Source organism: Erpetoichthys calabaricus, chromosome 8 (assembly GCF_900747795.2).
Source record: "Erpetoichthys calabaricus chromosome 8, fErpCal1.3, whole genome shotgun sequence".
In the NCBI taxonomy this organism is placed as follows: domain Eukaryota; kingdom Metazoa; phylum Chordata; class Cladistia; order Polypteriformes; family Polypteridae; genus Erpetoichthys; species Erpetoichthys calabaricus.
In genome coordinates, this window is record NC_041401.2 from 173,734,255 (window position 1) to 173,748,796 (window position 14,542).

The 14,542-nt window shown below is 42.1% G+C and overlaps 1 protein-coding gene across 3 annotated transcripts in view; it reads left to right on the top strand.

The window, feature by feature from the left end:
* ano11 (anoctamin 11) overlaps positions 1-14,542 on the top strand; it is a 99,296-nt gene that overhangs the window by 37,215 nt on the left and 47,539 nt on the right. For all 3 annotated transcript variants that reach the window (XM_051931305.1, XM_051931304.1, XM_051931306.1), the window contains 2 exons: positions 10,654-10,819; positions 11,982-12,072. In XM_051931305.1, the coding sequence (XP_051787265.1) occupies positions 10,654-10,819; positions 11,982-12,072 (257 nt within the window). The remainder of the gene's footprint in view (positions 1-10,653; positions 10,820-11,981; positions 12,073-14,542) is intronic.

The following is a 14,542-nucleotide window of genomic DNA, read 5'->3' on the forward strand; positions in this document are numbered from 1 at the left end:
AAAAAACTTGGGTTGAGATGTGATCTTCTCAGAAGACACTTTAACGTCCCGCGAGACAAAGTAGTGAGACAAAAGGCCAGCTGTTGTACAGGCTTTTAAATGATCGACGCGCAGCGTGACAAGCAGAACACGCAGCTCGGCAGCAGTAGTAGGAAGCCAGCAGCTGATCCGTCCACATCTCCTTGCGTGCGTTCAGCCCCCCCATTCCCCCTTCACAATGCGAGCAGCAGAGACGAGAAGTGAGGTGGTGGGCGAGCGAACTGAGGACAGCTGCTGTAAAGGCTTTTAAATGATCGTCACGCGGCGCGACAAGCAGAACACACAGCTCGGGGCGTTCAGCCACCCTCCCTTTCACAACACGAGAGGCAACGGGGAGTGGGTTAGCAAAGTGAGCAGGGGGCTTTGCCCCCTAGTATTTGAAATCAAAAACCTAAATCTCTTATTTATTTAAGCATTCAGACCCTTTGCTGTGGCACTGCATATGGTGGTCGGGTGCATTCTGTTTGCTTTAACTGAGGTGTGAGTTGTGTCTAGAACTGGATTGCAGCCCACCTGGCAAACTGAATTGATTTGATTGTACAATTCACACTGCATGGCAGGACAAAAACTAAGCCATGACGTCCAAAGAATTACCTCTGTGATTAGATTGTGGTGAGGCATAGATCAGGGCAAGGGGATAAAAGCATTTGTAAAGCTTTGAGAGTTCCCTGCAGCACAGTGGCTTCAATAATTATGAAATGGAAGAGATTTGGAACTGCCAGCACTCTTCCTAGAGTTGGCCATGTGGCAAAACTAAGTAGCCAGGCAAGAAGGGACATGGTCAGGTTGGTGGTCACTCTAACAGAGGTTCAGAAGTCCTTTGTTGAGAGGGGAGAACCTATTGGAAGGAAGACCATCTCAGCAGTCCTCCACCAATCAGGCACATTTGACAAACAGCCTACTTGGAGTTTGCCAAACAAAATTAAATGGACTCTGAAAGCATGAAAAATAAATTCTCTGGTCTAATGGAACAAAAATGAAACTTTTTGGGCAGAACTCCAAGTATTATGTCTGGTGAAGACCAGGCACTACTCACCACCTGCCTAATAGCATTCCTACGATGAAGCATAGTGGTGGCAGCATCATGTTATGAGGGTTCTTCTCAATGGCAGGGATAAGGAGACTGGTCAGAATTGAGGGAAGAATGAATGCAGCCAAGCACAGAGGTCCTTAAAGAAAATTTGCTTCAGAGGTCATGTGACTTCAAATTAGGGCAATGGTTCACCTTTTAGCATGACGATGACTCAAAGCATAATGCCAAAACATTCTGTGACTGTCCATGAGTGGCTCAGCCAAATTCCAGATTTAACCCCATATAACAACTGTGGAGAGATCTAAAGATGGCTCTTTACAGATGCATCCCATCCAATGTAACAAGACTTGAGAGGATCTTCCAGGAAGAATGGAATAAACTGCTCAAATCCAGGTGTACAAGAAGACGTGAAGCTATAAGGGTCTGAAAACTATTATGAGCCACTTTTATGACCACTCCAGTGTCCGACCTGCACCTTATCTTACTGGAGTGGTGAACAGCCATGTAGAGGAGTGCCTTCTGGGGCTATGCCACCAGCGTGTAGCAGCCGAACCAATCGTCCGGACTGGCAACAATACTGGCAACCTGAGCGATTGTTAGACTAGGCAGGTAGTAGCTCTTCCAAAACACTTCCCCAATTGATGATCAAAAATAAGCACAAAGACAAACAGTATGAACAATAATAAAGTGAATATATATTAAAAAAAAAGAAATGAAACAAACTCCAAACAATGTATATATATCACACCCCAGCCAGCCTCAACATAACACACAACCCCAAAAGTGACCAGTGAAATATAATAAAAAAGGTGCAGTAATAAATATACAATACAAACCCTCCCTTGTCCGTACACTGAACATAAAAAAGATATGACCCACAACAAACACCTAACACACATGAAGTCCAGGGAATTGTCCAGAGAGTGGTTAATGGAAATGACCTTGAACCAGTTAGAAACTGTCCAGCGGCAATTGTAATATGGAACAGTCTCACCATATGGTCCTCGGTGTGTCCGTTTCACTCCAACCAGTTTCTTAATGAGAAGTCAATTCTTGCTGTTAATTAAAGCCATTACTGAATATCAGGACTTGCTGCTGCTCTCATTCTGCCACAGCAGACTGTTGATTTTCTGTTTTTTCTAAGACCACCGTCAAGATGTTTTGATGACCTGAGCAGACCAACATGACCGAGACCTTCACCTTTCTTTATTTTCAAACCCAACACGTTTCATTGTGGTAACTACTGCCCAATAACGAGAGAAAGCTAAGTACTATATAGTAGGTATGACCCCCGGTATTCCTTACTCATACTGGAGCGTACTTGATGGACTATGTTCTTTGGAGTCTTCATTTCCTCCTGAAATCCATCCGACAATAGAATAGAGCAGCAGTCAGACAGGCTCTTATTATCCAACAGGAGCCGACCGACAATGCAATGCATGAAGCCAAACTGTTGAACATTCAAGTGGTGTTTGCTGTAAAGTGCACTTGATGTGGACCCTTGCCATGCGGTGTAAGGAACCTTTTCTTGTAAAAACGTCAGTATAACCATGTGAGTAAGAGTTGCAATCCACAAATAACCAAAGCGCCGTACTTTTCCTAATGCTATGCAGTAATTCTACATTTGCTCAGTCATATAATGAATATCTTTTTTGTTTAGGAATCAAAGATGCTGACACTGTTTTTTTCATAGGTTGGTCCATTAAACATTCATGAAGAGGAAACCCTGTCTTTCTGTTCAGGGTGCCCCTTAAGGCCATTAAAGCTAGCGGCAAAGCCTCTGGTCACTTTAGGCCTGTTTCATTATAGATTTTTGTAGGCATGTGCTTAATAATTCCATTTGTTCATTCTACTAGACCAGCCAAATTTGGGTAGTAAAAGTAGCACTTAGTCTGGGGTCCTTTTCATAATTCATTTAATACTGTATTTACAAAATAAGATCTTCTATCATGGGCCAGTATGCAGGCTATGGCAAATCTTAGAATTATTTCTTTCAACACAAAGTTTGCAACCACAGTGGTATCCGCTGCCCTACATGCTACTGCTACTGCGCCATCCACTTAGAAAACACATGCTCCACCACCACTACATATTTGAACAGCATCTGTCTTTCCATTTCAATGAAATCCATCTACACATTCACAAAAAGGAACCTATGGAATTTGATATGCTGCTTGTAACTAACGTTTATAATATGTCACTGTGATCTGTTAAGTTTATTTCATTGCATCTGATTTTATTTATATGAACAGAAACCAGACACAAATAGACATGCCTCCCACATAACATACAAGGGAAGCTGACTGACAGAGGGGGCAGATTCGCAAGGTTAGCAATTTGAGAAGAAGATAAGCAGCAAACAACAGTTCGCTGCCAAGGTAGGATATTCAGAGAAAGAAGGAATGTGCCGTGACCCAAAAGTTCTGTTTCTGGCTTAAAGTGGCTGTTCTATCTTCTGTGAGTGATGAACCAACAAACCAGAATGAACCCATGTTTGGAGCTTGCGTGATCATGTTACAGACTCTTGAACTGTAGGAAATGTATAAAGGCTTAGACGTTGCCCAGAGCAGTAGAGCTCACCTACTGATGGATGGAAGACATTGCTCCTGCCCGTGCGTAGGACAACATGCTTTACCACAATCTGTCTCAAAGCTGGACAAGCTCCAATCGCAGGAAAGCCCATGTGCATCATGCGTTTGATTAAGAAGCTCTCCTTTGACTAGTATATTCTTGTGTGTATTAAGCTGATATTAAGAAGAAGCTAGTAGAATTTTCCTTTAGTGTTACTGATTCTTTATTCCATTTAGGATCACCCCTGTACCACTAGGGAAAGATATAAGATATATCTTTATGTACTGTATATTGTTTGGTTAGTAATGACTGCAATCTGTAATGAACCTCTTCCCAGGGTGGATACACAGCTACAGTCAGAAGCGGTAATTTATTTACATTATATTTTTGACACACTGCAGAGCAGGGACCATACTGCTGAGCCCGTGTTGTGAACCAGATTTGTCAGTGCAACCAGGCCCTTCTTAGAAACATGAGACTGACCATGGGCTGTTGATGCCAACCAAGTAATGAGTGAGCCATCTGAAGACTGTCAGAAGGGCGCTGTACACAATTAAATTTTATCCAAGACTACTTTCTAAAATCTGTCCCAGCAGCCTGCGGAGCATCTAAATTATGAACAGTGTACTGATCTGAGAGGGCTTTCAGTTAGGCTTGGACGACAGGCCCATCTGGAGATGTGGCTGCTTGTTTGTCATGGACATCAACCAAAGAGTTTTCTTTTGCTACTTCATCAGAAGCACAAGTGTGTGCTGCACATTTAATAACAGTCAAAGATGAAGTTAGTCTAGCGCAAGGCAAATAAAGACTAACAGATTTCGGTGCCCGTAATAAACAGGAGGAGCCTGCATTGTCCTAAGCCTGAGTGAATGGTTTGTACACATAAAAAATGAAGTAAAATTAGCTGGTGCCCTTGGGTGTTAGCTGACTGGGGAGGAGGTCTTGCATTTCTATAGGGACCTGAAAAGCCCCCAGTCTCTCGTTATTTGTCTCTAAACAACTGCTGACCATTCTTAAGATACTCATCATTTCAGTGATTGGTTCCACCATAAATTAAATATTTATCATTAGTGTAACTTTCATTTTCCATTTATTTATTTGAATGCCCTCCTTGTCATTTCTACTCTGACACATTTAACTATTATTTCCCCAATTTTTTCCTCCATGTCCTTGTTAAGCCATGTTTGCAGGTCGTCCCAGAAGACAAAATGTACCTGTGCCCGCTGCAGATCCTCTTAGCCATTCATTTTAATCTATCTTCATTTGCACTCGGCCAATTATACACATGCTAAGTTACAGTATCAATTGATTCATTTTTGGAAGTAATCCATGCACATAAACATCCACAAAAGTGTCTTGCTTACTTTTACCTTTAACACAGTGTTTTCTTGAAAGTATCTTTACATCTGTCTGAGAATTCATGCACACTCTCACCTGCACACCAAGCACAATTCTTCACTTTAGATCAATCTTCCGCACATTCTCTCCTTGTTTCTCAAGATGCCTTCTCTTTTAACCACAGCTAGACAATATATTCTTAGAAATTGCCAATTTATCATGAAAATAAATTACTGTAATCACTATTCAGGTTTAATATACCTTGAACCAGTGGTACCTTGAGATATGAGTGCCCCAACGTACAAGATTTTTGAGATACGAGCCGTCACTAGGTCAATTTTTTGCCTTGAGTTACGAGCCAACATTCGAAATACGAGCCATCAAAGAGCTTGTCGCCGCACATTCCGAGGAACTGACGACGGAGGAGTTGACAGAACTACAGACGCGGCAACATATGGAGGTTCTGCAGGAGATCTGTATTGCGGAGGAGGCAGAGGCAGAGGAGGTTACCTCATAAAGTGAGATAAAGGAAGTGTTTGCAATATGGGAAAAAGTTTCAAACTTTAAAGAAAAGAAATACCCTGAAAAAGTTGCAACTGATAGTGCAGTGGCGCTATTTAATGACACTCATTTGAGAAACATTCTAAAGGGGAGGACTAAACAAAGCTCCTTGGACAGGTTTCTATTGAAATGCCTTGAGAATGAAAGAGAGGAAAGCGTGGCAAAAAAGAAAAAAAAACTAGTGAAGAAGAAAATTAAGTTAAGCAAAAGTGAAAGAAAAAAACATTACAATACACTAATCGGCTTCGCCAACATCTGTTTATTTCTTGAGATTCTCTTTTATGTATTAGGTTTTTTTTTGTTTGTATACAATATTTCCATCCATTTTCTCACCCGCTGAATTCAAACACAGGGTCACGGGGGTCTGCTGGAGCCAATCCCAGCCAGCAAAGGGCACAAGGCAGGAACCAATCCTGGGCAGGGTGCCAACCCACCACAGGACACACACAAACACACCCACACACCAAGCACACACTAGGGCCAATTTAGAATCGCCAATCCACCTAACCTGCATGTCTTTGGACTGTGGGAGGAAACCGAAGCGCCCGGAGGAAACCCATGCAGACACGGGGAGAACATGCAAACTCCACGCAGGGAGGACCCAGGAAGTGAACCCGGGTCTCCTAATTGCGAGGCAGCAGCGCTACCACTGCGCCACCGTGCCGCCCTGTATACAATATTTGTTCATTATAAATACATTTTTCTTATGTTGAAAACATTTAACAAAAAATTGGGGTGGTCTTTTGGGGGCTGTCACGAATTAATCTCATTTCAATTAATTTCAATGGGGAAAGTTGATTTGAGATACGAGCATTTTGACTTACGAGCTCGGTCACGGAATGAATTAAACTCGTATCTCAAGGTACCACTTGTACTTTGAATTTCCAATATATCCAGAGTACCTTTGTATACTTGTGTAATTGCTAAACTAAATCTGGAGGCATTCTCAATGCAGCCATGTATTATTACAAAAAGATTTTATTATGCATTACGTTTACCTTTACTTATGATTACCTTTAATTCTGTCCACACTATTTTTTCTGTATTTTTTCCTCCATCTCTTAAACAGAGGAAGTGCAGTGCTCAATGTTAAAGCATGGACTTGATCTGCATTTTGCTTATTTATTTATTTTTCTACTCCACAGACGAGATGTTAAACCAATAAAGCATTTCTGTAATTCTTGTAAAATTTTACAGTCCAGTTAAGTATTAAGTGCTTTTTGTTCCTGAAGCATTTTTAGATCTCAGATTATTTCTAACACTTTGTTATCTTGTGAGCTATGAGTATCAGCGCATGTCTGCTTTTCTGTTAAAGCCCAAAGGTCACCACAGACAGTGTAGTTTGGCTGTAATAATCATATCTGCTTCCCCTAACCTTGCTGGGATTTGTTCACAAGGGAACTGCATAATTCTTTAATTAACAGTACCATTTACAGTTTTCAGCATCTCAATGTAGTCATTCTTGTGCTTGTTTGATATTATTTTTAACAGGAGGCTTTGCTCATATTGTAAATTGTTCTGTATTTGAAAGTTGCTACCATTCCAGCATTTTCAACCTTACTTTAAAATATAATTTGACCCCCATATCAATCTCAGTTAGTTGTTAAGCATTAACTCCAGTCTTAAACTGTCTGAGCATTCAATGTTGTTACCTTTTGGCTTGCACCCAGAGTCACACTGACATTTCCAATCAGCGGGAGCTTTCCCGGTGGCCTGGCCTGGCATTCAGAGCAATGAGTGAAATAAACAAATGGTGAAATTATACGTATAATGTTATTATACTGGAAAACAAGCAGGCGTTATTGCTCTGTGGTGGGCACAAGTCCTTTCATTTTAACGTTGGAGGGTTTACTTTTCTTTGTTCAAATCAAGTTTTGACTTCACGTGCTTCTCACGCTCTGACAGTTAAACAGGAGCACTATGATAAGAGGTGCGTACGTCTGGTGCTTTTGTGATTAAAGTTATACATGAAGATTGTTTAAAAGTTTATAATATACTTTGAATTATATTTGGATATTGTATCGGTTTTGGTATTTGTTACTGTGTATTTATTTTATTTTATTTTTGTTTCAAATTTTAATGAAGTGTAGCGTATGGTCACACTTAGACTTTTTTTTTTTCCTTTTTCCCTCAGAGTGACTGAATAGGCTACAAGAAATGTTTTACTTTATTTTTTTTATTAGTGAAACACATATGTGATTTGAATCATTTGTGTTTTTAAATGTACCTGTTATTCTTTATTTCATGATAAGTCTGTTAATGAACGTGTCTTGTTTTTACTTTACTTTAATATTTTTAAAGTGCGTCTCTCGCTCTCCGACAGTTAAACCTTAGTTCTATGATGACGGACTAAATAGGCTACACAAAATGTTTCATAGTTTTCTTTTTACTAAGTGCATTCTTTGAAAGATGTTTGACAGAATTCTGTGGCACTGAGACATTTTTAAGTCTTTTGTCTATTGAAGAAATTCAAAGTGGTCTTTTTTGACCAACACTTCAAACTTTGTGAAAGAGTATTCAGCATTACCATCCAGACAGGGACAGCGGCTCAGCTGTGGAGATTCTGTGTGGTTCAGTCTTTTAGCACATTTATTTTGATATAAATATTATAGAACTGCATGGTTAATCTATGTATGAAGTGTTGTTCCACACTTTATCAGAGAGTATCTTGAGACTAATATTTAAGAGTGAAATGTATGTGTAAAGGCTGAATCTACTGTCTCCACATTCATAAAAAAATCCAAGAAAAAATGGTGTTTGTTAGTTTTTTAAGTCTGTGCCTGTACAAGAGAACTGATCAATATTGTGTGACCAGGGTTAGACTTGGGATTCCCGGCCTTTATAAGCCTCCCAGTCCGGCCCTACTAGCGCCTATGGTGCCCCCATGTAAGAAGCTCAAGCTAACAACACTACTGGCCATTATCACGTCTCCTGAAGCATGTGACCCACCTCCAGTCACTTGGACCCACTTCAGAGCCCCCTTGGCCCCCTAAATCTGAGCATTTTGGATGATCTGCAGCAGATGTTGGTCAGATGTTTCCTTTAGATGTGGAATGTGGCTCTGGTACTGTGGCTTGGGGACACTCGATGTCAAAATCATTTTCTCACATATACTGTATGTTCCAGCACCTGGTTAAAAAGTTGGTCTGGAGTTTGTCAGTTTCCTTTCCTGCCCCAGTCCTGGACAGGGGCTGCTTACCCTGCCCTTCGGGGTAATATTTAATCCTCTGAAAACTGCTCCTCTTTGCCTGTTTTCTTAGCCTGTTGTTCGTTCATCAGAAAAGTTAGTGGTGAACATCTGACATGCCAAAGAGCCAATCAGCATTCGGGTGTGTGTGTGTGTGTGTGGGTTGGGGGGGGGGGGGGGGGGGGGGGGGGGGGGTTTGACATGGAAGTGGTGCAGAGCTACAAGAACCTGGGGGTCCAAACAAAACAGCAAACTGCACAGGTCTAACAACACAGTGTCATTATCCAAGAAGGGCCAGAGCAGATTGGACTTACTAAATTGACTTGGGATAGACTTTTGATGTATGCTGGAAAAGTTATAACAGTCCACGGTAGCCAGTGCATTGTTCTACGCTGTGGTCTCCTAGGCAAGCAACTTGAGCTCAAAAGAACAAACTTAATAAGAAAGCCTGCTCCATCACTGAGCGAACCCTGGACACACTGAGAGCTGTTGAGGAAAAGAGGATGGTGTAAAGATTGGATACCGGCATGAAAAGTCTATTCAGGATACTTTTAGGGACAGGCCCATTCGTCCACAGTGTGCTAAGAAGCACCTCTAGGGGTCTTTTATGCCCACTGTAATTAGGCAATTCAATGCTTCCACTCAAAGTCCCAAACTAGAAATGCTGATACACTTTAAGTTCTTGATTTTGCTTTTGACAAAGGAGGAAGAAGAATACATTATTTTGGGTTAACAGTATTATTGAATAAGAGTTCATGATTACTTTTCTTTTAACTGTTACTTTCCTGATTTCTGGTTTGTGGAGAAAGAAGGAAAAGCACTGTATTTTTGTGAATATTTGCTTTTTGTTATTTTTTTTAATTATTTTTGCTGTGTGCGTCATTAAGATTTTGTTTTTATTTAATGACAGCACATTATTTTGATTTGGGGAATTGATGTTTGCACCTTTCTGTTTGAAGCACCTGTTCATAAAGAACACTTTTTTTCTTCACTTTTATAAATTGGATCTGTGCCTTTCTCTCACTGTCGATTCGTTTGATCCATGGACTACAAGAGCCTAACGTGTAGCATGGTGCCAATTCCCACTACATGGGGTTTCATAGTTAGTAACGAGACTGGTAATTGAATCCACCGGCTCCTTGGCATTGGATATTTGACAAGGACTTAGCCTGTGTGGTGAGTGGCTGGGGGAGCTACCCAGCCGGGATGCCCAGAAGGACCGAAGGAAGGATTACGACTCACAAGGGGTCGACCGCCCTGGTGGCTATGGGGACCACACGAGAAAGGAGCATGGAAGCTCAACCCTATAGGGGCCTGTGGTCACAGCCAGGGGGCACCCAGATGCCTGAGGAGCCCTGGCCCTCAGCACTTCCGCCACACCCGGAAATGCTGGGGGGAAAAACACCAGGGACACCCGGAGTGTTTCCGGGTGCACAGCTGGCACTTCCGCCACACCAGGGAGTGCCAGCAGGAGCTCATTGGGAGGCACCTGGAGCACATCCGGGTGATCATAAAAGCGGCCGCCTCCCTCCATTCGAAGGCTGGAGTTGGGTGGAAGAAGGACGGAGCTCGGAGGAGAGGAGTGGAGGCGGACTAGAAGAGAGAGCCATTAGTAAAGAGGCCAGAACTTAAGGGTGTTGTGGTGCAGGAGCACTGGGTTGTGTGACTTTTGTACACAGTATGTAAAATAAACGTGTGTATGGTTTTAAACTTACCTGTCTGTGTCTGGGCCAGTTACCACACCTGGTAGAAACTTTTGACATTGTCATATAATCTGTGAACCCCTCCAGCCAATCCCACCCCACATTTCTACTATGCATGCAGGACACATACAGTAACCTCCTTACCCCTGGGCTAATGTGAAGGGTATCTAGATGCCCTTCTTGTAATTTCCTAACCTTTGCCCCTTTTTTTGATTCCTTAGGGTCTGTATGAGCTCCCAGGTTATGAGGTTGCCCCAGAAGAACTCAACTCTCGGCAGGTCCTTTACCAGTTTTGGGCACGCTGGTCCAAATGGTACAAATACCAGCCGCTAGACCACATTCGCCAGTATTTTGGAGAGAAGATTGCTATCTACTTTGCCTGGCTAGGTAGGAAAGCTCTTATGAGTCAACACATCCACTCCAAGAGTACTTTTTGTAAGAAGTTGGGAAAGGAATTTGTGAATAGCAAACCAATTTACAGTTTAATTTGGCACTTTTCAATAGTGCCTACCATGTTAAACAGATTGTACATTTGTACAGATTGCATGAGATGTTGAAATAGCCACCTTGCACTTTACATGTCAGCGCTTTCCCACACAGCCTTTACACTATAGGGCCAAGACCAGTATGTTGCCACTGTGAGGAAGGCTCAGATGATGAAGGCTGCATCTCTGCATATAATTTTGGGCGAACAAAGCAGCAATCCTGAGCCCTAGCATTTGGGGGTGACTTCCTGATTCCTTTTTCCTGGGTAGGAAGTTGGAAGGAGACAAGGCCATATCTTGAATAAGTGCTGCCCATTAGTGGCAAAGAGTGCCAGTGATTTAGGCTGTTGGGGACTGTGTCTTCTTCGTCATACTAATATTGGTGTACCACAGTGTAGTCAGAGGGTTGGGATAGATAGATAGATAGATAGATAGATAGATAGATAGATAGATAGATAGATAGATAGATAGATAGATAGATAGATACTTTATTAATCCCAAGGGGAAATTCACATACTCCAGCAGCAGCATACTGATAAAGAAACAATATTAAATTAAAGAGTGATAAAAATGCAGGTATAACAGGCAATAACTTTGTATAAAGTTAACGTTTACCCCCCCGGGTGGAATTGAAGAGTCACATAGTGTGGGGGAGGAACGATCTCCTCAGTCTGTCAGTGGAGCAGGACAGTGACAGCAGTCTGTAGCTGAAGCTGCTCCTCTGTCAGGAGATGATGCTGTTCAGTGGATGCAGTGGATTCTCCATGATTGACAGGAGCCTGCTGAGCGCCCGTCACTCTGCCATGGATGTCAAACTGTCAGAATGGTTTGTAAGTAATTGGTACTGTTGTCAGATGATTAAAGAGCTCAGGTAGTGCAGTTTAGAGGAAAGAAAAACTGTAAAGATGTCACATTTTATCAACTGGGTAGTTTTACATGTGCCTACCATGGTGTGTGCCCTCTCTCTGTATATCTTGGTAGTGAATTTTGCATGTGACTTGTCTTCACTAATTATGAATGCTACTGACTCCTTTTTGTTTTTGTTTTTTTGCTTTTATTGGCAGGTTTCTACACAGCCTGGCTTCTCCCTGCTGCTGTGGTGGGCACCATTGTCTTTATATCGGGCATTGTCACCATGGGAACCAACACTCCTGCGTGAGTTTGCTTGAGCCTGTTTGTGAATTCAGCCTTGACTGAAGAAAAATGAAAATACACTGAAAATGGGTTGGCATACCTACACCTTACAAAACGTTTTATCTTTTTTTTGTCTGATACCCAATTAGATATCAAACCAAAATTTTCAAATTATTAGTGCAAGCGCTGCTCAGAAAAGAAATATGCAGAGTTATTCCTGGTTCATAGAATGACTAATGTAATGTCCCTGTGAGGATTATGATCGTGACATGGTAGGTGGACCCGCACATCCCAGGGCTCATTCGAGCTGTGAGTCCCTGTGCCTCTGATACAGTTAATGGAAAGGCGAGAGGAACAGTGATTTGGCAATCAACATCCATGAGGGTTTCAAATCAGAATCTTGAGCACTTCACATATAGATGAGATAACAGGACTCGCTTCTGATTTCAGGCCCATTGGTGCAGTGTGCTTGTGAATTCATGAGGTTAAGTGCAAAGTAACCAGATAAACCTGCCATGTAGGTGGGATGCCATTTGAGAGATGGGCACATGCGGGAAAATCCCACAGGCTCTTGATAATGGAATTTGGCTCGTATGGTATGGACCATCAGTCCATGGGCTGAGAAGAAGCTGACACTCATACGAGAGTTTGGAGAGTATTAGGTAGCCACAGTCAGACAGCATTGTCTTCGGGCACAGTCTTGTCAAATTAGATGGTTTATTTCTAAACCCATGAGTAAGACTGTAGTCAGTTATGGACAAAATATGAAACATAGAGGTGGAGTTTGGTGTCCTGAACACCCAAGCGTCAAACTGAAAATTATGTGTTGGCAGGACTCCCTGAATATAAATTTTAAAATTATAAATCATTTAATGCCCTTACTGGGCTTTCCTGAAAATACTGTATACTCAAATATGAATTCAAAAGTCAGAGTGTTTCCTATTATCATAGCCTGCTTTGCTCTCAAAATGGAGTTTTTCTGCCTTCCTTGCTCTCTGCTATCTAGAACTGCAGCTGTTGAGTTGGCAGCTTCTGCAATCCCACACTAGCATACACACGTGTCATGGAGAGTGGCCATTTTGTACGAGGGAGAGTCAAGCTAAAGTTAGAAAATGGGATTTATCATAAAATGGAACCAACCTTCACAAAACTGATAATGTCATTTCTCAATGTAGCCTCCACCCTTCTCAATGCACTTGCGCCACCTGCCTGGAAGTGCCAGCAGAATAAAAGTTTTTTTTTCTAGTCCTTGCACCCAGTCCTGCACCTCTTTCTTCACGTCATCATCTGTCTTTTATCGACGACCACCCAGATGTCCGAAAAGGTGGAAATCACACGGTGCCAAATCTGCCGAATAAGGAGGATGTGGCAATACCTCAAACTTCAGTTTCTCCAGACAAGCCTTCGTGTTCTTAGCAGTGTGTGTGTCATTGTCTTGCAGCAAAAGGACCCCTTGAGACAGCAGTCCCGGCCACTTGGATCGAATAGCAGGCTTCACATTAGTCTCCAGCAAGTCACCGTAACCTGCACTAGTGACGGTAGCACCCCTCAGTATGTAGTGTTTGACAATAACTCGGGTGCACGAGTGGCTGCGAGGACAAGACAAAATCTTTTATTCTGCAGGTGGCACAAGTGCATTGGGAAGGGTGGAGACTCCATTGAGAAATGACATTATCAGTTTTGTTAAGGTTGGTTCCATTTTCTGATAAATCCCATTTTGTAACTTTAGCTTGACTCTCCCTTGTATGATGCTTCCCAGATGTACGAGGTGGAGTGGCTTTTGATCACTAACGAGACCTCCACACTGGTTATGAGGATATTGAGAATTTCCCAGGTTGGTGGCATTCAGATGAAATTTATAGCAGAGGAGGCGACGATCATCTCACTGTGATGTTGAGTTGCCTAAAACTTTGAATGTTTTCTTGCATTAATCTTGTTGATTATTTAGAGGATTAATCAGTGGGCATAATATGTGATAAGGTTCTGCCTGTTCACCTAGCAGGCCTACTAAATAATGATGGAGAAATGCTGAAGGTGATAGATATTTGTAGGGTGTCTTGTTAGCCCGTCATTGTTCTGGGGAACTGTAGGCTTTACCTTGGACTGGTAAACCGTAGTGGTGGTCCCAAGGTATAAGATAAATAACACATGTTAGCCTCCTGGTCAAAAGCATGTGCAGGTGAAGCTGACACAGAGACTTTAGGAAACAGTGAAGCCTAGTTTGGATAAAATGAGTGCTCATAAGGAGTACCCCCTCAGATGGAGAAGGGTGTTGGTGGTTTCTGTTCTCCTCACAGCACATTGTGTCTGTTTGAAATAGCAGGAGTCGTCCCCCGACACCCATGATTACAGGCCTGCCCAGAATTGACTACATGTACCAAAATCCATCACTTGCCAGCATTAAAGTAAAATAAAATTATTACTAGTTTATAAAATAACTGTCCTTATACCCCATGTGAAGACTAGGAAAATGCTGCTTTTTCTGGCTACA